The sequence below is a fragment of the Helobdella robusta genome (assembly GCF_000326865.2).
Source record: "Helobdella robusta unplaced genomic scaffold HELROscaffold_5, whole genome shotgun sequence".
Taxonomy (NCBI): domain Eukaryota; kingdom Metazoa; phylum Annelida; class Clitellata; order Rhynchobdellida; family Glossiphoniidae; genus Helobdella; species Helobdella robusta.
In genome coordinates, this window is record NW_008705254.1 from 1,467,428 (window position 1) to 1,490,313 (window position 22,886).

Here is a 22,886-nt window from a genome sequence, read left to right on the forward strand (position 1 = left end):
CGCTAACACCTTGAAAGTCAACGAAACTATTCACTTGGACGCCAACATAATCGGTAAATCTTTTTCAAGAATAAAATCACTCATTCAATTTTTGACAGATAATTTCTAGTAAAGTAATATTAATTATGTTAAATTCTGGTAAAGTAATATTAAATATGTCAATTTCTAGTAAAGTAATATTAATTATGCAAATTTGTAGTATAGTAATTATAATTATGTTAATTTCCAGCCGAGGCAGGGTATTCCGGTTCATTGCCGATAGCTCTGCTAACGAGAGAGGGAGTCGTGGATGAGGAGATCTTCACTTTCTCCTATCAACAAAAATATCCGGCCTTCGTTTTTTCACGCGATTACGTCGAAGCCATTGTCTCGAGAGGAAAGATTCAGTTCGAGCAGGTAGGAGGTTTCATCATTCCGTTTATATTTCTATTTTTATTGAGAGCCTTGTTAAGTTTCAACGATTTAGTTCTATATTTTGAAACTTTGATGAGTGAATTAATAAACGTTTCAATGAAAATTGGACGTCCACAACTTACCAGATACAACTGACAAACGTGGGTGCCAGGGCCGCCACGAACGTCAAACCACAACTTCCTAGTAGCTCTCTTTTAAGCTTCATCTCATTTGGCAGCAACACTACGACACTGACAAGCACATCAGAGGCAGGAATTATTTTGGAACCTGGTCAGACTTGCACTCTGGTGTTTTCCTTCAACCCTTCGGCCAATGAATCGATAGGTGATTTACAGGGCAGTGCTTCAGTCGTGTCAACAGAAACAGCTGCTACTTTCAGATTTCGGTGATGACATCTTTGAAACATTTTTATTAACGCAGGCAATTAACAATACGGACATGAAAATATTTTTCAATAATTATGCATACAGGTTTATAGTAGCGTCCACGGATCATTTAAATTTGACAATAAGGGTAGAAGATGAATACACGTACTTCAGCAACGAGAAACCGCTACTGGCCGGTGCAAAAATTTCGTTGACCTCAAGATACACCGGCCTAACTCTTCAACAAATCACCGACAACAGTGGTATGAAAGTGTTTTTATGTTTTCTCTAGTCAAATCTAATTCCGCGACTGAGGTTTTGCAAATTTTTATTACAACTTATAATATTTTAAAGGCGCTGTGACGTTCGTGAACATACCAGAAGATTATTACACGCTGCAGACGTCAGCTGAGAAACACCTGGCAGACTCACGCGTTATATTCGCGACGCAAGGACAAAATCTGTTGTCAGTCTTCTTACAGAGAACTGCTGTGACTTACAGGTTAAAAATCAGGATTCATTGTTTATGACACTAATTCAACCAGCAAATATTTTTTCACAAACAGTTGGGTAGTGAAGCCAGTAGTTATAGAAGATAGATACGACATCGTTTTGGAAGCCGACTTCACGACAAACGTGCCTATTCCAGTGGTGACGATGGAACCCACCCAGTTCGACCTGGACCTCATGGAGAGGGGGATATTGACGAGTTTACAACTGAAGATTACGAACCACGGATTGATAGCGGCCAGAGGGTTCCAATTCACACTGCCTCCTGCCAGTGCTCATCCATTCCTTACTCTATCCATGGTTGATTAGTCACTCTTTTATCATGTATAACCATATTCTATTCTATTTCGCAACTATCATTACTTTCCAACATGGCACCGAGGCTTCATTTAAATTTTTATTATTTCCAAATCTGATAAACTTAATTCCAATTGTTGATTATTTTAAAATTTTAACTACAAATTTTATAATTTTTTTCCCAAAAGAGCAACACGGACCTCGGAGACATCCCGGCGAACACAACGTTGTACGCCGTTGTCGAAGTTCACATAGATGAGGTTAAAAAACTTCAATACCTGGACTCCAGTCTCGCCAAGAGGAGTGTTCGTAAGAGGAGTAACATGTAGGCCCGATTATTTTCAGTTAACGTTATTAAGTTGAAGAAAAATAGATCTTTTAAAACATCACGCCCATATATTTATGCCACATTCATTCGCCAGTGCATTTATTAAATTGTTTCATTTATTAATTAATTTACTTATTTATCTAATTAATTTAATTGAGCCTGTTAACAAATTCATGAATTGTCATCGGGAATGAGCAAGTTGAACAAAACTTCAACCGCACAATGGCAGGTTATCAAAAAATCAAATGCAAGATTTAAACTATATAAAAAACACATGTAACAGAAACAAATTTGATGCATTTTAAAGTACAAATTAAAAATAAAATGACTTGAAATTGCAAGAATCAAATGCCTGAGCATGTTGTTGGAGTCAATCTACTGGTACGTGTGCGACAAGAAACGTTACAATGAGCTGATGACGACGATCGACAACTCCAAAGTTTGTCACGCCGATGTTCCAAGTGGTGGCATCAGAGGGGGAGTGTTCAGGCCCTGGCTGGCCCCTGCTTTTGGCTGGGGTAGTAGTTCAGGTAATTTTTCTAATTAGAAAGAACTATTTAAACGTTATTATAAATACTGAAAGATTATTGATCAAATAATCTAGAAACATTAATTCTTTATTTATTTTGCCTATTTCAGCCGCTACAGACAGTATTAACAAGTATTCTATTAAATTTGAACAGATTTATCGAGAGGAACGACTGTCACCTCGCCAATAAACTGTAAATGCGTCTTCAAATACCCATGGACTTGTTTCACAGCGTACCGGTCAGTGACCATCTGCATCAAAGTCTTCGGAGAAATGGCCAAAACAGGAGTTGTTACTGCTATGATTAAATGTATGGAAAAGTTGGAAGCTGTCATTGAGTTCGTAGCTTCAGTTTTCTAATATTTTGAGTTAATTAAATATTCCGTTGAAATAATCAGAAGTTTGTTACAAGCATTTTTTATTTTTTCAAACGTAATTGGCAGATGTGCTCAATTGTTTCTTGAGTGTCAGTTTGGGATCGGAGGTTCGGCAGGAGGAGGAGGAGGTTCCGGTGGGAGCCCGAGCAGAAGAAAACGGGATGCAGTCCTAAGCAAAGAGGACATGGGATTGATGATGGGTGAACGAGCCATCGCAGTTTACGAGTACTACGTGCTGGCGAGGACCTATCTGGGTGGCGACGATTGGTTAGTTAAATCAAATGTTTGGCTTCCTAATAAATATTCTATTCTATTCTAAATTGCCATTGTTAAAATTCAGTAACTAATTTTTTATTTCAATTATGCAAGGTTCTACCTCTTAGAACGTCCATCGCAGTGGTTCTCTGAGGTGTTTGATCCAATTTTCTCAGAAACAAGTGATGGCGGCTCCTTGGTCACTAAGAATGAGTTTGACGGCATAATGAACAGTCCGTTGCCCAGTAACGCTACCCAAGAAATGGTTCGAAGGTTGGTTCTCCGGTACAATTTATCGTTTGCAGACTGGAGCAGAGGAGGGGAGGGCCTGGCTGATGGGATGATCAGGTTGGCCAAAGTTCAAGAAAGTGAACAAAAGTTGAAAGTTTATGAAGATAAGGCTAAAAAGGTATCAACAAATCTTAAATTTGTAAATATTTCTATTTATTTGTGTGAAACAAATTAACAGGATAGCAAAAAGAGCATTGCCGACTGGTATCTTGATGCCTTCAACATTTACCAACAAGCTGAATCAGTACGTTTGTTATTAGTTTAAATAACGCATTAAAGTTTGAAAATGTATTGAAATTTTGTTTTTTAAATCAAGTCACCGGACGAAGGCGTGTGCGCCAAGGTTCGGATCCAAATATTGCAACGCATGACTCTGACGAGGACTGGATTTGAAGCAGAACTTCGTCTGGAGAATGGGGAGGCGAGTGACCTGACGGGTATCAAGGTGGTCATCGAGATAACAACGTACGGCACAACAAACACCACAGACGCTCTCTTCAAATTCGCCATCGGTAAGAAATTTTAAACATACACAAATTCATTTATCTTCCGTTCTTATGTCAATTGAGCCTTACTTCTGCCCCCAGGAAAGCCGACAGTTGAAGGCCTGACGGACGTGACAGGGAGTGGAGTGTTGAGGAAAAGTAACACTGGTACAGCGAGGTGGCTCATCATTCCTTACTCGTCAGCCGCACCAACCTCAGACGTCCAATATAATGTCGGAGGCACTCTCTACTACACTGTCGGTTAGTAGTTTTGGTCCATCTTTAAAAAAAAAATTCAAAACGAATTAGATGATATAGCGTGAGATGCTTGTGTGTTACATTATCTAAATTTGACTTCAGCAACTGAAATATAATGATTCGCGAACACATTTATTTGACACATTTGGAATTTATTTTAAAGATTTGTGCACAAACATGCAACACATTTAATTCATATGATGTTAACCTGGGCTTCAAAGTTGTTTGTTGCTATAATGTGCTACAAAGTAAATGCTGCACTTCAAACTTCATTGGATGTTTCAGTGCGTAAAATGTTGTAAAAATTAAAAATGTTTGGTTCATAACTGCAGGCAACCAGAGCATGACAGTTCCCTTGTTCCCGGACACCATCACCGTCAAACCAGACCCTCGCCTCCACGTCAACTACTTCCTTGAAAAATACGTCTACAGCGATGATCCCTTCACTCAAAGTTATTTTTATAATAGTTTCGTGGACTAAAATGATACTCACATTAACATTTTAATTTTCATCCGCCAAAACTTCACTTGCAGACGTCGTTGAACCGGCAGTCCCTTTCATACTGGGCATCCTCATCACAAATTTGGGCTACGGACCTGCCACAAACCTCAAAATAACGTCCTCCCAACCAAAGATTATTGACAACGAAAAAGGTCTACTGGTAGATTTTAAAATTGTGGGCACCAAGATTGCAGCAGGTGACGTGTCTCCGTCGCTAACTGTCAACTTTGGTGATATCCTTCCAATGTCTACGATGTCAGCTCAGTGGATAATGACCTGTTCTCTCTCCGGAACCTTCTCAAATTATTCGGCAACTTTTCAAAACACAAATCCGCTTGGTAAACTCTTTTATCATGAAAATTTGCAAATAAATTTAGTCAAATTAATATTTATCATCATCAATAAATGAAAAATAAATTTTGTCCGGCAGGAGATTCCCGCCTGTCTCTTCTAGAAGAAGTGAACTTCCACGAACTCCTTCACACCGTCCTCATTGACTTTCCAAAATCTGACTCCCTGGTTGATTTCTTGATCGTCGATCCATCGATGACTCTGGATTTGCTCCCATATTTGGTGTACGATAGTTCAAACGCAACCAATCCACTGAACGTCTCCATGTGCAACGTATCAAGTGACGGACTGCTGTTGGGCAGGCCTCTCAAAGTTTGTTGAGTTGTCGACTCGATTTCTAATTAATTTTTTGTAAATTTGTTTTGTATATTTTAATTTTAAAATTCAGCTAACAGCAAAATGCGAGTCATCTGGCTGGGTGTACATGCGGACGTTGTTCCCACCTTCCTTGGATGCCAGCCAAAAATTTACATCCGTTAGTAATAACGCAGGGAGGCAGGTGAACGTAGAACACAACGTTTGGCTGCAGTTGATCAAAAAGAAGAATTACTTGCAAATTTTTGATCACGTTTCCACACCAGGTCAAAAGTTCATGCCTGATAACGTTAATATAAAATCAAAATAATTTTCATAACTTAATTCAATTCTCATTTACTTATTATATTTTTACAAACGAATTTACAAAACATTAGGAACCTTCATGTACAGCCTGTTCACAACGGCAGCCAACCTGCAGGCGCCATCATTCGGCACAGATGTCCTCAAGGTCAGCATCGTGGAAAACTTGAACTCTCCTCACGTTCTGCTGGCAGTCAAGGCCACTGATGGAGACGACCATGATGCAGTTACATACTCTCTGAAGACGCAGCCAGATTTACCATTTAGCATCGGACCTCAAGACGGTATTTTAAGATGTTTGGGATTTGTTGCTGACAACATTTTTATTTCTTCATTTAATTACTAGGCGTCATCAGCACCACGAGACAACTAGACAGAGAAGAGCGAGACCAGTACAGCATCGTCGTCATTGCCACAGATTCTGGAAACCCTGCAAAGACAGGAACCTTAATAGTTGCGGTGAACGTGACAGATGTCAACGACAACGCTCCTCAAATTCTCGGACTGCCTGGTACTCTCAGTTTCGAAGATATAACAGCTGTTGGAAGTGAACTGTTGAAGAATGTAGCTGTGAAAGATGTGGACGCCGGTGACAACTCCGTGCTGACCGTCCAGTTGGTGCATCCAGACAACCATGATTTGCTGGCGTACAATCAAGTTGATCAGACCATAACATCGAAAACATCGTTCGCAGGTCATCTGGGCAGCCATGAATTCATTATCAACGTCACTGACCATGGCCTGCCTCCATTAACAACCACGGCGAAATTCACTTTGAAAATCTCAAAAGCAAACAATTTCAAGCCAACGTTCAACAACACAGAATATGTTTTCAATGTCAGTGAAACAAAACAAGCTGGAACAGTTGTTGGGAAGATGTCGGCATGGGACGGAGACGATCCCAACGAAAAAATTACGTACTCCGTTGTCCCATCTTCGGAATACGTTCCGTTCACTTTAAATTCCAATACAGGCGTCGTTACGAACTTGGTGCCAATGGTCGCTTCAAGCGAAAACACAATTTTCAAGTTCAAAGTGATGGCTGCTGATGATGGGGCCCCGCCAACCGGCCAGCTCTCGAGTTCAGTAGATGTCTTAGTGAGAGTTGTCGACGTGAACGATCATCCGCCAATGTTTTCTCAACCAAGTTACGTTGTTAAGGTCCCTGAAAACGCTTCCATCGATACAGAACTACTCGTTGCCCAAGTTTCTGACCTGGATTTCGGTATCAACTCTGAAATAAAAGACTTCTCTTTTAAAATTCTCTCCCCTCCTAACTTGGTTTCTGGCAATTATTTCAAACTCGTTCCCGACCTACAAAGCAAAAGAGTGAAACTTCTTAACACGGCATCATTCGATAGAGAGCTAATCGATACATTCGTACTGGAGTTGAAGGCGGTTGATTCGGGCGCGCCACCACTGGAATCGACAGCCACTGTTGCAGTGTCAGTCACCGACGTCAACGACTGCATACCTCGTTTCAACAGCACGTCAGCCAACATCACTGTATCGAGGAGGACTCCTGTCAACTTTCTCCTCTACACCTTCAAAGCCGAAGATTGCGATCTCAACTGTTAGTTTAATAACATATTTAACGTTCTTTGTAAAATAACATGAATTTAATTTTTTTTCAGCCCAACTGTTATACACAACAGTTTTCTCACTTCCCGATGTTTTCCAATTCATCTCAGTGAACAGAGATAGCGGGGTGGTCCGCCTGATCGCTCCACTCGGCAACAATTTGACTCTTAAGTTGTTGCAAGTTTCTGTGCAAGCTTCCGATGGTAGGCACGCATCTCTAAATACTCAAGATCTGACGATACACATCACTGATCTCAATCTCTACCCGCCAGTTTTCAAACAAAAAATTTACGGAGTACAGGACTTTTGGAAGTTTTGTTTTTTTAATTTTTTCCGCTCGCTAACTTGTTTTTAATTTAAAATTGGCAGACATCATTTAAGGAAACGCTTGAAGTGGGCAGCACGTTGAATGTGGACATCTCATGCAAAGACCAGGATAGCTCTGCCACTCACTATTATTTTCAAGCTGGCAATGAAGAAAACTTCTTCGCTATCAATCTCCTTTCTGGTTTATTTCTAATTTGTTCAATTACTTAACATATTTTTTTTACAAAATAATGTTGAAGTTGAGCATACTATAAAACCAAATTATATATTTTCTCCAACAAAAAAGGCCAGTTAAGTTTGGCAAAGCCACTAGATTACGAGACGAAAAGTTTGTACAACCTGACAGTCGTAGCATTCGACGACATAGAACGAAGCATCGCGCTGAATTCAACAGCCGTCGTCAAAGTTAATGTACAAAACGCTAATGAGTACCCACCGACTTTTGTTGATAAGTCTGGGCTAACGTTGAAGCTTACAGTGGGTCAGCTGGCTCCTAAGTTCTATCAGGTATTCAGATTTGAAGTATCCGCTGAATTTTTGCATATTCAATAAAAAAGCTAGTCAGTTTGATATATTGAACATTTGAATCGGAATTATGTATACAATTTATTGCTTATCATTATAACGTGGCGTTCGTAATTTGTTGAAACATGCTACCAAAAGCATATCTCTCACAATCAAATAGTTCATCGCAAAAGATGACGACAACGATGACGTCACAATGAGCATCCTGCCGTCTTTGGAATCAGGCTACTTTTCATTAGAACCCACGACGGGCTGGTTGAGTGTCGTCAAGCCGGTCAGCCTGGCCTCAGAGATAATGATTCAGATTGAAGCCACCGACAGCGGTTCGTTTTGTAAACGTTTCCAAGTTTAGAATAACCTTCGCTTAAGAATATTGACCACTGAATAAATATCCTGACAGGCAATCCTCCACTGTCTGCCATCCTCGATGTCGTTGTTGCGATTACAGACGCCAAAACAGCTACTGCTGCAGCTTCAACTGCTGCAACCACAGGCGGGATATTAACCACAACCTCACCAACCACCGCTAGGAAAACGCCAAATAATTCAGCTAGCAGAAATACAGCGTTCCATTCAATGTTTGCCATCTCCTTCCTCATAATGGAAATATTCACTCTCTACTGTAATAAATTGTTGTAGAGACGTATTTTGAAACATAATGTCAGAAGTTAAGCTTACTTTTCAACTTTAAACCTTCACTCAAACCAATTTTGTAAATGTAAAAACATTGATTTAGCATCGAAACATTGGCAGCTCTACGTTACAGCTTACTGTTACAAATAATTTTTGAATGAATTTCGTTGTGACAATTTTAAACCTTTCTGTACAGTGAAATATTGCAAACTTCCAATATGTAGAGATATTTTTAAATCTGTGTCTAGAACTTTTACCTCTAGGACTTCGGAAATAACTTTTTTATCCTAGCCTATTCTTCTTCATTTATTCATTAAATTTATAAAAAACAACCCAAATTATTTTTATTTTTTATTATTCCTCTTAAACTTTCTAATTAATTAATTTAATTATTGATTATTCATTTGTTTATTCAAACTATCAACTAAATATTTTCATATACAAATAAAAATTAAACACAGAAATTTGCTAAAGCTTAATCCAATAACTGAACTGAAAGCGGAACCTCACTTGCACGCACACACACGCACGCACACACACGCACACACACGCACGAGCATTTTGTCGAGTTAGTCATTGCTTGTTATAAAATTAAAATGAAAATTAATTTAAACTATAATAATAAAACATGCTAGAACGCCCATCAAAGGAATAATAAAAATAATAATATTATTTTAAATAATAATAATAATATTCAGTTTATAAATGTTTAAAAAGTACAAAATTACAGTGTAGTAGTAGTAGTAGTAGTTATAGTAGTAACTATAGTAGTAGTAGTAGTAGTATTAGTAGTAATAGTAGTAGTAGTAGTAGTAGTAATAGTAGTAGTAGTAGTAGTAGTAATAGTAGTAGTAGTAGTAGTAGTAACAGCAGCAGTAGTAGTTGTTGTTGCAGTAGTATAGTAGCTGGTTAGTACAACTTTAATGAATATGATGATGATAAGTTTGGTGATGATAACGATGATCATAGTGATATGGATACAAACGATGATAATAATACTAATAAATTATTTTGATGGTGTTGCCGATAACAATGATGATGATGATAATAATTTTAATAATAATAATAACGTGATGATGACGATGATGAGGCAATTATGGTGATTAAAGTAATATTGATGATGACAACGATGATGAAGAAGAATCTAAAAATAATAATAATAAGAAAAAGAAGAAAAGTAATAACGAGATGATGATGATGAAGATGGTGAATATGAAGTGATAATGATGACGTAATAATGATGTGGACATGATGACGATCACGACGACAAGGGGGAGGAAATGACTTCATCACTCTTGTAGATGTGGCTTGTTAGATATTTCATCATTCCAAACAGTTTCACCTTCTTCTTGCCTAAGTTGATGATAGAGATTTATAAAAAAAAAATGCCATTAATTCTTCCTTTTATTCACTCTCTCACTCATTCAATCATTCGTTCACCTACTCATTCAATCATTTTTTTGTTTATTTATTCAACTAATTAATTACAGAAGTTGATCAGATTAGGCTAATAATTAAATTTCACTTTTAAAAAAACAACACACAAAAAACAGTATCCCACCAAAGACAGAGTACATCTGATCGTCGCATATCATCCACTGTTTGTTCTTTGGATCCTAATATGCGTTTATGTTTAAAGAAACTAATTAGGAAAACTAAAAGTTAATTTGAAATTAAAAACTGAAATTTTATCAATTTATCATAATTAATTATCACTATCATCACATCATCCTACCTCTACATTATAAACACGCACGCGCACGCACATACAAATAAGCACACACACACAAACAAACATACATACTAACAAAAAGATTTCTTTCTTTCACTATAGCCCACATTCTTTTGACTACATCGCTTCTCTTCAACTGTTTACAATTCAAATGAATAAATTAATGAATGAATAAAATGAATGAATGAAAAAAAAATTTATCTACCTTATCTTCTCCCATTATGGCTGCCAACTCCGGCGATAGGTTGCAAGTTTCAGTAAATCGATCTGTAAGAGAATGAATGAATGAATGAATGAATGAATGAATGAATGAATGAATGAATGAATGAAAGAATGAATGAATGAATGAATGAATGAATGAATGAATGAATGAATGAATGAATGAATGAAAAGTACTTACTCTCCCTAGGGGCACCCTTTTTTCTCTGTTTTTTCTCTTTCTTTTCTGACTTAGCTGGTGTCTTTTTCTTATGAGCATGCTGATTGGTCAGTAAAAATAGATTTCATTTAATAATTTATTCATATATTCATTCATTCATCCATTTATTCAATCAAGTATCTATCTACTCATTCATCCACTTATTTGTAATTTATAATAACGAGAAAAACAAAAAACAAAACAGTAAATGACAAATAAATAAACTACATGAATAATTTAAATTCACTTTTAAACATACTCGAGTTTTCCTAATGGCACCATTTTCTTCTTCCTCCTGCAACTGCCTCGCGATGTCTTCATCGTCCTCAGTCTGAAAATATTGAAAACATAATACTGAAATTAATTATTAAACAAATAAACAATAAATTCATGTTATTTATCTAGTATGACAAACTTAAAAATAAAAATAAATTAAATAAATGAAATGAAACAAAAAAATGAAAAAAATATTTACATTTTTATCTTTGTCTTTGTCATCCTCTTCGTCCTCACTTTTATCGTCTACATCATCATCATTATCATCATCCTCTTCTTCCTCTACCTTATCCCTCTTCATCTTCTTTGGAGCCGGTCCATTGTGTTGGGGCTTGGCTTTAGAGTTAGTGTTTTTGGTACTTTTACACTTTTCAATGTTTTCAATTTCAGCCATAACTAAAAAGTCAATCTCTGATTTTCTGAAAAAAAACATTTGGAAAAATGTGTAAGTTTTAAAAAAAACAAAAATAATGCTTCAAAATAAACATTTGGGATTTGTTTAAAAATCTAGCAAGCAAACAAACGAATTGAAATGATAAGTAATGAAAAAGTTAAATAAAAATGTAATAATAATAAAATTTAAATTTTAAATTAATATAAAAGTTGTAATTAAATTTTTTATTAAATTTTAAATAATATAATATAATAAGAATTAAGCCTTTTTCAAGCACCACCCACCTTTCCATCAAATCAACTTTATATTTCTCCTCTAATTGAATCCTAATTTTTTTCGTAGACAGTTTAGTGAGGTCCGCATCTTTGAGTATCTCTGGTTGGGTTTAAAATTTTAAAATTCAAAAATTTCAAATGCAAACTGACAAAACTTATCAAACAATGAAAGAAATTAAGCAAGTATTACCAATTATGTCATCTTTTAAATCAAGTTTTGATGAATCCATTCTCAAAAAAAAAAATAAATTGAACTAAAGCGAACTGTTTCATACGTTTGAAACAATTTTTTTTAATTTTGAAAACGTTATGGAAGCTGGATAAACGTTTACAAAACTTAAATCGACGTAACGTAATGCATGTATAATTTTTCTACATGTACTCAGGCACTCATATACTTAGGATACTTGTACTACAAATACATCCTAATTATGATTCTAAATTTACCATTCATTAGAAAAGTTTTCACTTGTATGAAGTTATGGTTTTAATCGATTTTTAAAGTATTTTTTGATATTATGTTATAAAACCATTTTTATTAATAAAAACATTTGCTAGGATTGTTATCCAGATATAATATCGGGTTTTAATTATTTATTAGAAAGCGATTTCAATAAATCTTTCTTCATTTCATGCTTACAATTAATTTTGAGCAATAAAAGCTGCACATGTTAGCCCATCTGGCTTGTTAAAAATTAAATGTAATATTGATTAGTATGTGAAAGTATTTGAGACATACGTTCGTATTATAATTTAATCACTTTCTACAAATTTCATTGTAGGAATTGATCTATAGTATTTAAGATTAATGATGAAATGATGGCACGGGCGTATTAAGACAGGTAAACAATCCCAAACAATCAGTATTTATCTGCCTCTTGGTGGTTATTAATTTGAAAAACAACAATCTGTCAATGTCACTAAACTTAAGATCAATTGAAAAATTGTGATGGGGCAGTTCAGGCCAAAAGATTGATGGTATTTTGAAGTAATTCTCTTTACAAAAAAAGAAAAATTGCCATGCCAAATAATACCATTAGTGTTTGATACAAAAATTTAAATCTAAACATCAATTATAAGTCGTGTTTACAAGCTACTTAAAAAGAAAAATGCAGTTATTAATTTATCCCTAAACGTTTTATTTCAGTTATTATACTGGATAATTTCTGATTAGAAATTATTTATGAATTTAGCGTCTTGAAGTACGTTGAAGTGATATAGAGATTCCTAGCTAACAATTTTTTATTAGTTGTAATATAATTAATCTATTAAAATATTAATAAATGGCATTCATCCACACTGACACCACAACTAAACTATTAAACATGGAAAATATGCATGTATCTGTATTTGAGACAAACGCCATGCAAGAATTGAAGTCAGTTATGTCAGAAATTGTTAAAAATTAAAACACACATACAGATAATATTAACTAAACGACATGTATGTATAATTATATTTATTAAAATATCATAATTGTTGTAGTTATATAATAATTATAATGATATTAATATGGTCATTCATATCAGATGATGGAGAAGGAATTGAATAGGACGAGGCTTTTGGGCATGACGTTTGATCAGTTTACCAGATTTGAGTGTAAAATTTAATGGATTTTATGTAGTGGCTTGAATTTAAATGATCATTATTCGCAACAATCGGCATTTTAACATAACAAACAGATCGTTTCAAATACTTTAAATTATTGGATTATCGTTATTTAGTTGTAATAAAAAGCTTAATAAGTATCAATTTTTTAAATGGGTTATAACACAAGTATAGTCCTGGATATAAGACACACCTAGACCTACGTTTTGCAATATTCTTTTAACTTATAATGACTATCAAAGAAGACAACTACTGCTATTTTTAATGATAATGAATTAATTATTAATTACATAAAATTAAATTGTAATAATTGAAAATTGTGTAATATATGAGTGAACGTTTCAGAGGTATAAAATAAAGAAAATGATTTTTTGGGGACATATTTACCAATAAGGTGATAAGATTTAATAAAATTACAAATAAAACTTTTATTAAGATTAAATTTTATTGAAACAATGTTAAAAAATACTACAACCTTGTTGATATGATAGTTTTAACTTTTAATGTATCACATTTGTATAAATTATCTATCCAATTTTGGGAAGAAATATCAAGATTATGATTTCAATAATTTCATTATGACGTATTTTAGATGATTTTATAACTGGAATTTATATTTATTTTTAATTAATTTTAATTGTAACCACACCAAATCATCAATTTTTATGTTGCACATCAGTCTTATTTATGTTGCACGAAACATTTTTTGTTGAGAAGTGACGTGATATACATTTCGAGAACCCGATTGGCCAACAGTCAAATGGATGAGTTTGTGACCTGGTTTTCAGCCAATGAAAGCCCGAGTCCTTCCCGCTGTTGGGCTTTCCATAATAATAACTTGTTTTTGGTGAGTTTGTGCTTGTGTTGTTTTTTCTATAATGTAAATTTTTGGTTTATTTTTTGATCAAAAAATGAAATTAATGGCCTAAATAAATCAAATAATTTGTTATCGTTTTAGATTGTTATTTTAAATAAAGTTAGTTTAAAAGTTTGTTTATTTGATTGATTTGTTTGATTGAATTCATCTTATCTAGCAAGTTCAGTTCAGTCAGGAAGGTTCATCTTGATTGGTAAGGAAAAAATGGCTGACGTTGCTATATTATTGATTTCATATTATTAACATCATCTAATTTTTTTAAACAAAATAATAAATTGGTTTATATTATGTTTTTGTTATTTATTCTGCATTAAATATTCGTATTTTTGTGCAAAACTTAACAGAGTTTTTCCAACATGGCAATGAAGCAAGGATCGAATATGGATTGTGATGGCTCGTTAGATTCAAAATCGGCTGATGGGTCGAAAATAGATATGCAAACAGACGTCCAACCACTTGCTGATCATGAAAAATTACTGAACGATAAAATAATTAGTGAGAATAACGATAATGTAGCAGCACCGATTGCGGCAAATCATCCAAAAAACGAATTAGTATCTGATATAAAATTTTCTACTGAAGCCAACATCTCAATGGAATCAAACTCCAGTAAAGAACTCAACGATGACAGCCAGACCAAACGAGCAAAAACAAAAGGAAATTTGAAGAAGCAGTTGGAGTTGAAGAAGGGTCGAGTAAGGAATACCATCTTTTCTGATAATGAAAGTGCTCCTTCACCCGGATATCCAATTAGTGACTCAAATGTATGTGTGCTTTATTATTATTTTTCTATAATGTTTCATATCTATCTATTTATTTATTAAGAAAACCAAAAGCACATTGGCTTATAAGGCCACCATAAAAATCTGCATCAGTCAAGCAATAAAGTGGAATGAAAAATTCTACAAATTGATAAAAAGATATAAAAATTTTAAGTGTGTATATTTGTGTGGGAATTACAGTTAAGATATTAAGATTTTAAGATCCATGTTATCTTATATTCTAATGAAATCTAACTTGTGCTTACAATTAAGGCAAGCCTTAGGGAAAAGCTTAATTTAGTTAAATTTGATATTTTTTAAAGTTGGATTATTTTAATTGATATAGGCTGATCAGAGAATGGAGTCTGCATCAAAATTACCACTTGATACTCTTACAATACCTTCCTTGACACCAACTCATAAACCTCTGAAAGAGACATTTGAAACGTTAGTGAAGTGGTCAATTGGTGATATGTTTTGGGCCCGAGTGACGGGTCACCCCTGGTGGCCCTGCATGATCTACAAAGATCCCACCAACTTGCTCTTCACTAAAATGATCAGAGGTTGGGGCTCTTTATTTGTCACCATTTACATGATTCTTAAAATTAGTAGTTCATTATTGTAAACTACACCTTTCATTATTTATAAATTTTAATAGAAAGTGATTGTGATGATAGGTCTTGACTGATGTAACTTAACAAAAATTACATTGTCTCCAGTTAACAGGGGATACCATTTTCATTTTTTTGGCAACAATTCAGAGCGGGGCTGGGTCCTGGAGCCATCGATGATCCAATTTGAGGGCAAAGAAAAATTTGAAGAACATCGCAAAGAAAAATTAGACCAAGCCAATCGCATGGTTGCGAAATCGGTCTCGGAAAAAATCACAAAAATTGCTCTGCAGAGTTTTGAAATCAAGCCGCACAGGTTGGAAGCCTGGAATGAGGCCGTGGAAGAAGCTGCTAGAGTATTTTTGATGCCAGTTGAAGAACGAATCAAGTACGTTGAAGAGATACTGTCTAAAAATAAAACTAAGGATAGTCCCAAGAAGAGTAAAAGTAAACTTACATCCACATCATTGGTTGGAGGAGTGGCAATGAAGAGGAAACATGAAGATGATGTTGCTGAGGAAGTTGCTGGGGATGGTGATGCCAATGAGTCAAATTCTGAAGGTATTATTTTGCATTTTAGTTTTTTTTATGTTAACATTTCATTGATCTAGTATTCTTTTTAAAATTCCATTTTATTTTTCTTAATTGTAATTATGTATTTTTTATTTATTAATTATGTATTTTTTAATGTCCTACCTCGGTAAACCGGGTCTCTGGACGCAAAACGAAGATTGATTGATTGATGTATTTTTTTACTGAAATTTTTTTTAATTTTGATAAATTTTCATTTAATTACTTCAATTATCAAATAATTTTTTTCATTTATCTGACACTATTCGAAGAAAAAAGACCTGTGAAAAAGCAAAAACGGGATAGCAGCGGTGGAATACTGAAAATCAAACTCAACTACAAAACACCCAATTTCCATCGGAATGAGGTTGAAGACAACAACACTGCCAGCGAAATATCAAACGACATCAACAAAAACGCCAACAACATAGTCAATGATAATGGCTGTAGCAACAACAGCAGCAATGCAAACATCAATACTAATAACATCAACAATTCAAAAGTTGCAAGAATTAAAAAATCGACAAAATTCCAGACAACTCCAGAGAGGGCGAGTGCTACTAAATATCAGCTAAGGACTGTTGTGAGTTTTTTTTGGGATGTTGACACTGTTTACAAATGCTATGTGTTTCTTGCTGATATCTTTGAGAATTACTCATGACAAAATTATTAAATAATGATAATTATTTATACTAAGCATCATCATCTGTTATTGAAATTAGAATGTTTCATCTTTTTCTACAGAGGAAGCTTAAGAGTCTAACTGATGATGACGACGACGATGACGATGGTGATGGCAATGGTGAACGTGAAGCTGTCAATGAGGATGGTGACGTTCTGAATGCAAAATCTGAAAGAGATGCGAAGTTGTTAAGTAGTGAAAAGCCAAGAAGAGGAAGAAAGAAGAAAAATTCAATTGCACTCTCTCAATCCCAGGATGATGATGACGACGACGATAACAATGACGATTTGGATGGCAATGATGAAGAGTATAGAAACGATGATGAAGATGAAGAAGATGATGAGGGAGGAAAAGATGATGCCAATGACAATACATCTGATGATACGTCAAGCAATCTTGTTTGTAATCATTAAATGATTATACGCATGTATCTCTAATCATTATATCATTTTGTTCATGTGTTCAACATTTATTGCATGGGTTTTTCCCACTTAAATTCACTCATATTGGTTTCTGATTTAACTGTTGTTTTTTATTCATACCCTAAGTAGACTAATTCATTCATTATTGTATGGTATGAGGTTTTAAATTTAATGATATTTTAAATTTACGTTATATTGATCCTGCTCTAACTTCACTCACCGTTGATACAGTCCTCATCAAAAACCAGCGCCACGAAACATCAAAAAAGACTTGAAAAAGAGGCAAAGAGGTCATTGGAGATCTTGAAACTAATCTGTCAAAATGGCAATAATGGTAAAAAGGATGATGTCTGTCTGAAATGTTACCTCTCAACAGCCGGGGTCGTTAGGTGCAAGGGTCCTTGCCACGGGTCCTACCACCCTCAGTGTGTTCTTCCCACAGGGGGGTGTTCAACTCAGGTTATGACTGTTAATGAGGATAAGAAAGTGGTAGGAGACGATTTGGTGAAGAGAGAGGATGCAGTCAATGGTGATTCTGGTAGTGGTAATGTGGTTGTTGGTAATGGAATAGCTACTGATGGAGGATTTATGTGCCCAGAATGTCTTGAAGGTGAGTGATTTCACAATTTTTTTTCCCATTTTTCTGTTAATTTTAATTTTGATTCTCTCAAATATATTTTTTAGAGATGACTTTACATATATTCAGCTGTGCTATATTGCTGATGAAAATAAATAAACATTAGGCCGTTTTACGCCTAATGTTTCTGTATCTGTGCTATAGTATTAACTAAGGGATGAACCTTTAAATAATGTTAGGTAGGGGAAGTAAAATTTTGAATTCGTGATTGCAGTTGTTTGTCAGATGTCATGATTTATAATTAAACTCTTTCAACATGCCGAATTTTGCTAGGCACGCACACGTGCTTCATATGTAAGAGGAAGGAGTACACACCTGACAATGACAACAATTCAATGACGTCATCAACAGCGACGTTAGCTTCTAATTCCCAAAGCACTACACCGACGAAAAAGTCGTCTAAAAGGTCAATGTCACCGACTAAATCCCACAAACAGTTGTTGATGACGACGACGGCTTTGAAGTGTAATGTGAATAACTGCTCGTTTTATTATCACGTTAACTGTCTGAAGACGTTAAAGTATGGGAAGTGTGAGAAGAGGTCGCTGACGTGTTCGCATCACACGTGTGCCTCTTGTGCTGCCGATGCTGAGAAGATGGGCATGGCCGAAAGAGGTCTGTTTGAAAGTTTGATGACTTTACAAATCAAAATCACAACATTTTCCACCAACAACCAATCATTTCTTTTATTTACCCACCGACTACCAATCAAATTTTCAAATTACCCACCAACGACCAATCAGATCCTCGAATCACCCACAACAACACACACACGCGCACACGATATACACCAAAGGTAAAATGCTAAAGTGCATAGTCTGCCCGAATGCCTACCACACTGGTGATCTGTGCATAGCGGCTGGCAGCAGGATACTTTCAAATGGCTGGATAATTTGTGGGGACCATCACCAGATGTCAGATAACAAGAGGAAGCACCAGGAACATGTTAATGTTGCTTGGTGCTTCTCTTGTGGGGAAGGTTGGTTTTTCGGTGAAGGATGAGTGAATGGTGAAATTAAATTAAGGAGGGAGGAAAGAAGAGAGAGAGAATGTTTGATGTTCTAGAATGGGAATTAAATTTAGCAAAGAAAGAGAGAGAGAGTGATAATTGCTGTTTTTTTATTCATTGATGTGAAGGCTTGAAAGTTTTAAATTGTTTTTTGCTAGGTGGTTCTTTGGTCTGCTGTGAGAACTGTCCTGCTTCATTTCATCCAGCATGCTGTGAAACTCCTCCATCTGAAGAAGGTAATGATGATGATGATGATGATATTAGTGGTCATGATGGTGTATAGTGGGCTAATTCATTTCAATCAATCATTAAACTTTTTTTTTTTCAGAAAAATGGATTTGTGAGTTGTGTCTCGATGGTAAGAGGCCTCTCTATGGCGAGATTGTTTGGTGCAAGGCAGGAATATACAGGTAAAGTGACATCACACCATCCTATCCATATCATGAATTTTGTGATCATTGTCTTTGTAACCATATCGTCTTTTTGGTCATTTTCCCATCATTTTAATCGCAGTACCGTTATTTTTGTTCACTTCATCATCTTATCATCATCTTCATGGCTTTAATTACTATTAAACGTTTGCATTAGACCATAGAGGATTGTTTGATTTTTTTTAAGTTAAAATTCACTATTGAGAATAAAATAATTTAAAAAAATGACAAAAAATAAATAGATGGTGGCCCGGAGAGATATGCCACCCCCGAAACGTGCCCACCAACATCCAGAACATAGCCCACGGTATCGGGGATTTCCCAGTTCGATTTTTTGGGTCGTACGATTATTTATGGACACACAAGGGCAGGTTGGTTGATGGCTGTTTTTTGTAGTGTATGTGTATGTTATGGCTGTGTGTGTGTTTGTGTGTGTGTACTTGTGTGTGTGTGTGGTGTGTGTGTGTGTAATAAGTTTTTTTTATCCTCTTAACAGAGTTTTCAGTTTTCAGGAGGGAGATAAGAAGGGAGCTAAGAGAGGGAGTTCAAAGTCTTTTGTTGAAGTTTTCAGTAAAGGTTGTTGTTGTTGTTTCAGTTGGTGATGTTGATGTTGGTGATGTTGATGTTGGTGATATCATTTTGCTGTTACTGTCAATGTTAATGATGTCATTTTTTGTGATTTTTTTTGTCCAAATTCAGATTTTGCATTCATTTAGAAATAAATTAGTTTCTTTTCATGCTGTTAGCTAATATTTTTATGATTACTCATTCATATGTTTGCACATTGAAATCACATGTTTGTTCATTCATTCATTCACTCATTCATTCATTCCTTCCCGACACAGCTCTCGATGAGGCAGACGTTGCGGCCCGGATATATTACGACGAGAGGAACAAGAAAGATTTGAAGGTGTATGATAAGAAGCCAGGCCCTTACAAGCATGTCAAGGTAGGCATTGGTGCTATTCAGTTCTATATTTTGAAATTTTCATTCGAGGGTTTATATTTTGGAAAATTTGTCCATATAATAATTATTCCATTCATTCTCTGCTAACACGACCAGTCCAACGTCCCGATCGGGAAGGTGGAAATCTTCAAAGTCCCACTGACTGAGATCCCTAGGTGCCAATGCAGTCCAGAGATGCCCAGTCCGTGCGGTCCCGATTCCGACTGCATAAACAGGCTGATGATGTACGAGTGTGATGTTGCCGTCTGCCCTGCTGGGGAGATGTGCCTCAACCGGGCCATCCAGTCCAGGTGGGATGTGGATACTGAGTACTTCAGGACCGCCGATAACAGGGGCTGGGGGCTGAGAACCAAGATCGACATTAAAAAGGTTAACCGATTGCTCTTTTTTTTCTTTTGTTTTTTGTTTTCTCTTTTGTGCTGTGTAGTCATCAGATGGTTGATCCATGTTTATTTGAATTTTAAGAGGTTCTAATTTTCAACGTTTATAAATAATAACTGTTGTAATACTGCTTATTAATGATAGGACTGATGGTAGTAGTTGTAGCAGTAAAGATGATTTGAATAAATTCTTTTACATTCTGCTATGTAACTTTCTCCTAGGGCCAGTTCATCCACGAGTATGTAGGTGACCTGATAGATGAGGAGGAATGCAAGGAGAGGCTGAGAAGGGCCAAGGAATCCAACGTAACCAACTTCTACATGCTAACCCTTGATAAGAACAGGTGTCTGACGGTATTCATTTTGCTCGTTGTTCAATCAATTGACTACTTGCTTGCTTGCTTGTTTGTTTGATTGACTAAACAATTGAATATAATTAAAAACTAACTTACCATTTAACGGACAAGACGCAATAAAACCCGACTACTACGTCACAGAATCATAGATGCAGGACCAAAAGGCAACAACTCTCGTTTTATGAACCACAGTTGCCAGCCAAATTGTGAAACTCAAAAGTGGAATGTTAACGGAGATGTGAGGGTTGGACTGTTCGCTATGAGGTTCATTGAAGCTGGTAAGTACCTCAGCCATCATCTACATCTGTATCATTTTCGTTATCATGCGTATCTTTATCTTCATCGTTTGCCAAATCTTTTTCATCGTTCATTTCATCGCTATCATCTTCATCGGTCTTATCATTGACATCATCTTCATTTTTTCTAAACAAACCAGGTGAGGAGCTAACATTCAACTACAACTTTGATTGCCTGGGTGATAAGAAGACCATATGCCACTGTGGGATGCCTGTCTGTAGTGGTTTCCTTGGTGAGAGGCCAAAGGTTTCAAGCATTTTTAATAAATATTTTCTTGGTATTTTGAGTTTATTGAATGTTTTTTTTCTCTCTCTTTTTCTCTCTCCCTCTCTATTTCTCTATCACACATACGCACACACTAAAAAATGAAATGAGTTTTTATAAAAATTAAAATCAGTCGACCAGCACGGAGGCAGAGAGGACATTGATAACAAAGAAGAAGAAGAGGAGAGCTCGAAACGTTACAAAGGACTTGATAGTTCACGAGGACCTCTGCTTCAGGTGCGGTCTCGGGGGAGAGCTGGTGCTTTGTGATAAGACAGGCTGCACTAAATCATATCATCTTGATTGCCTCAATCTCAATCACTTGCCCAGAGGTTAGTAGAACCTGTTGTACGCTTTGTACGTTTTATGTTTTTGATTGTTTGCATATTCCTGTTGCTTGCTTAAGTTTGGAAGGTTCCGTCTTTGGTGGTCCTATTGTGTTGTAATTTGATGTCTGAGATATCTTCTTAATGGTTCGAAATGTAGTAGTACCATCAAATACTCGTGACACAACATCCAAAATAACGTAATCTTTTAGATTACTATATTTTTTAGATAATTTATGCAAAACTATCATAATCTATCATAGTAATAATTTTGGTAATTTCATAATTAACTAGCAACATGTTCGTACATTAATTATCCGCCTCCAGGAAAATGGATATGTCCCTGGCACCTGTGCAACGAGGAAAACTGTGGCAAGTGGTCCTCCCAACTCTGCAGTATGTGCCCGAATTCGTTCTGCTCGAGACACACGGAGGGTAACATCATAGTACTGGCCACTGGTCGAATCGTCTGCGATGACCACCCACCTTCCTGCCCTCAACTGCAGTACCTCCTGTCAAAAGATTGGGAAGAATTGAAGAGTAGAGACATCAATGTGGCTGATGCCGACCACAACGGTAGAGGCTTCCCTGTTATAAAAGATGACGTAGAAAAAAAAATATCGATCTTGAACAGTTTTTTAGTTTCCTCTGACAAAAAATCTGCAAACGGTGTTGACTCTATACCTCCAAAAAGGAAAAGAGGTCGGCCTCGAATTAAGTTCAACAGCAGTCTCGGTGCAAACAGCTCACAGGCCAGCAACAGCTCTTTCAACAACCTACCAACGAGCGCTCTCTACACTGAAAAAGGCGTAATTAGGAATTCTACCAAATTGATGAAGAAACAAAGAAGCAAAGTAAGTTATGCGAGTTCTGATGGTAACAAGTTAGAAAAATGTGTTGCCGAAACTGAAAAAGAAAATGATGATTCCACACCTTCTGAAGGTAAA

General features: G+C 35.9%; 3 protein-coding genes across 3 annotated transcripts; 2 read left to right on the plus strand and 1 right to left on the minus strand.

The window, feature by feature from the left end:
* Nucleotides 1-8,253: 8,253 nt before the first annotated feature.
* Nucleotides 8,254-12,035, minus strand: HELRODRAFT_189144 (hypothetical protein). The gene is made up of 11 exons (XM_009027159.1): nucleotides 11,932-12,035; nucleotides 11,751-11,841; nucleotides 11,272-11,491; nucleotides 11,056-11,127; nucleotides 10,779-10,857; nucleotides 10,584-10,645; nucleotides 10,455-10,514; nucleotides 10,208-10,262; nucleotides 9,762-9,999; nucleotides 8,419-9,549; nucleotides 8,254-8,337 (listed from the first exon to the last, which is right to left on the minus strand). The coding sequence occupies exons 1-9, from the start codon at nucleotides 11,969-11,971 to the stop codon at nucleotides 9,905-9,907; spliced, it is 774 nt and encodes a 257-aa protein (XP_009025407.1). The 5' UTR covers nucleotides 11,972-12,035; the 3' UTR covers nucleotides 8,254-8,337; nucleotides 8,419-9,549; nucleotides 9,762-9,904.
* Nucleotides 12,036-15,345: 3,310 nt separating this feature from the next.
* HELRODRAFT_67963 (hypothetical protein) lies at nucleotides 15,346-16,209 on the plus strand (the record flags this gene model as incomplete). The annotated part of the gene is made up of 2 exons (XM_009026920.1): nucleotides 15,346-15,550; nucleotides 15,707-16,209. The coding sequence occupies 2 exons, from the start codon at nucleotides 15,346-15,348 to the stop codon at nucleotides 16,207-16,209; spliced, it is 708 nt and encodes a 235-aa protein (XP_009025168.1).
* Nucleotides 16,210-18,352: 2,143 nt separating this feature from the next.
* Nucleotides 18,353-22,488, plus strand: HELRODRAFT_107348 (hypothetical protein; the record flags this gene model as incomplete). The annotated part of the gene is made up of 13 exons (XM_009027160.1): nucleotides 18,353-18,524; nucleotides 18,706-18,888; nucleotides 19,077-19,154; nucleotides 19,247-19,328; nucleotides 19,592-19,720; nucleotides 19,846-19,925; nucleotides 20,195-20,298; nucleotides 20,413-20,685; nucleotides 20,919-21,040; nucleotides 21,194-21,330; nucleotides 21,489-21,595; nucleotides 21,747-21,945; nucleotides 22,267-22,488. Coding segments are annotated over 13 exons (1,887 nt in total), but the record flags the coding sequence as incomplete, so codon positions are not given.
* Between the last annotated feature and the right edge of the window lie 398 nt (nucleotides 22,489-22,886).

Bases quoted from the DNA above. Each gene is read 5' to 3' on its own strand.
- HELRODRAFT_189144 (XM_009027159.1), bottom strand. From the start codon at position 11,971: ATGGATTCATCAAAACTTGATTTAAAAGATGACATAATTG. The intron at 10,646-10,778 runs GTAAGTACTTTT...ATTCTCTTACAG, and splicing joins AAAGGGTGCCCCTAGGGAGA to ATCGATTTACTGAAACTTGC. The intron at 10,000-10,207 runs GTGGGATACTGT...TCATCAACTTAG, and splicing joins TCAGATGTACTCTGTCTTTG to GCAAGAAGAAGGTGAAACTG.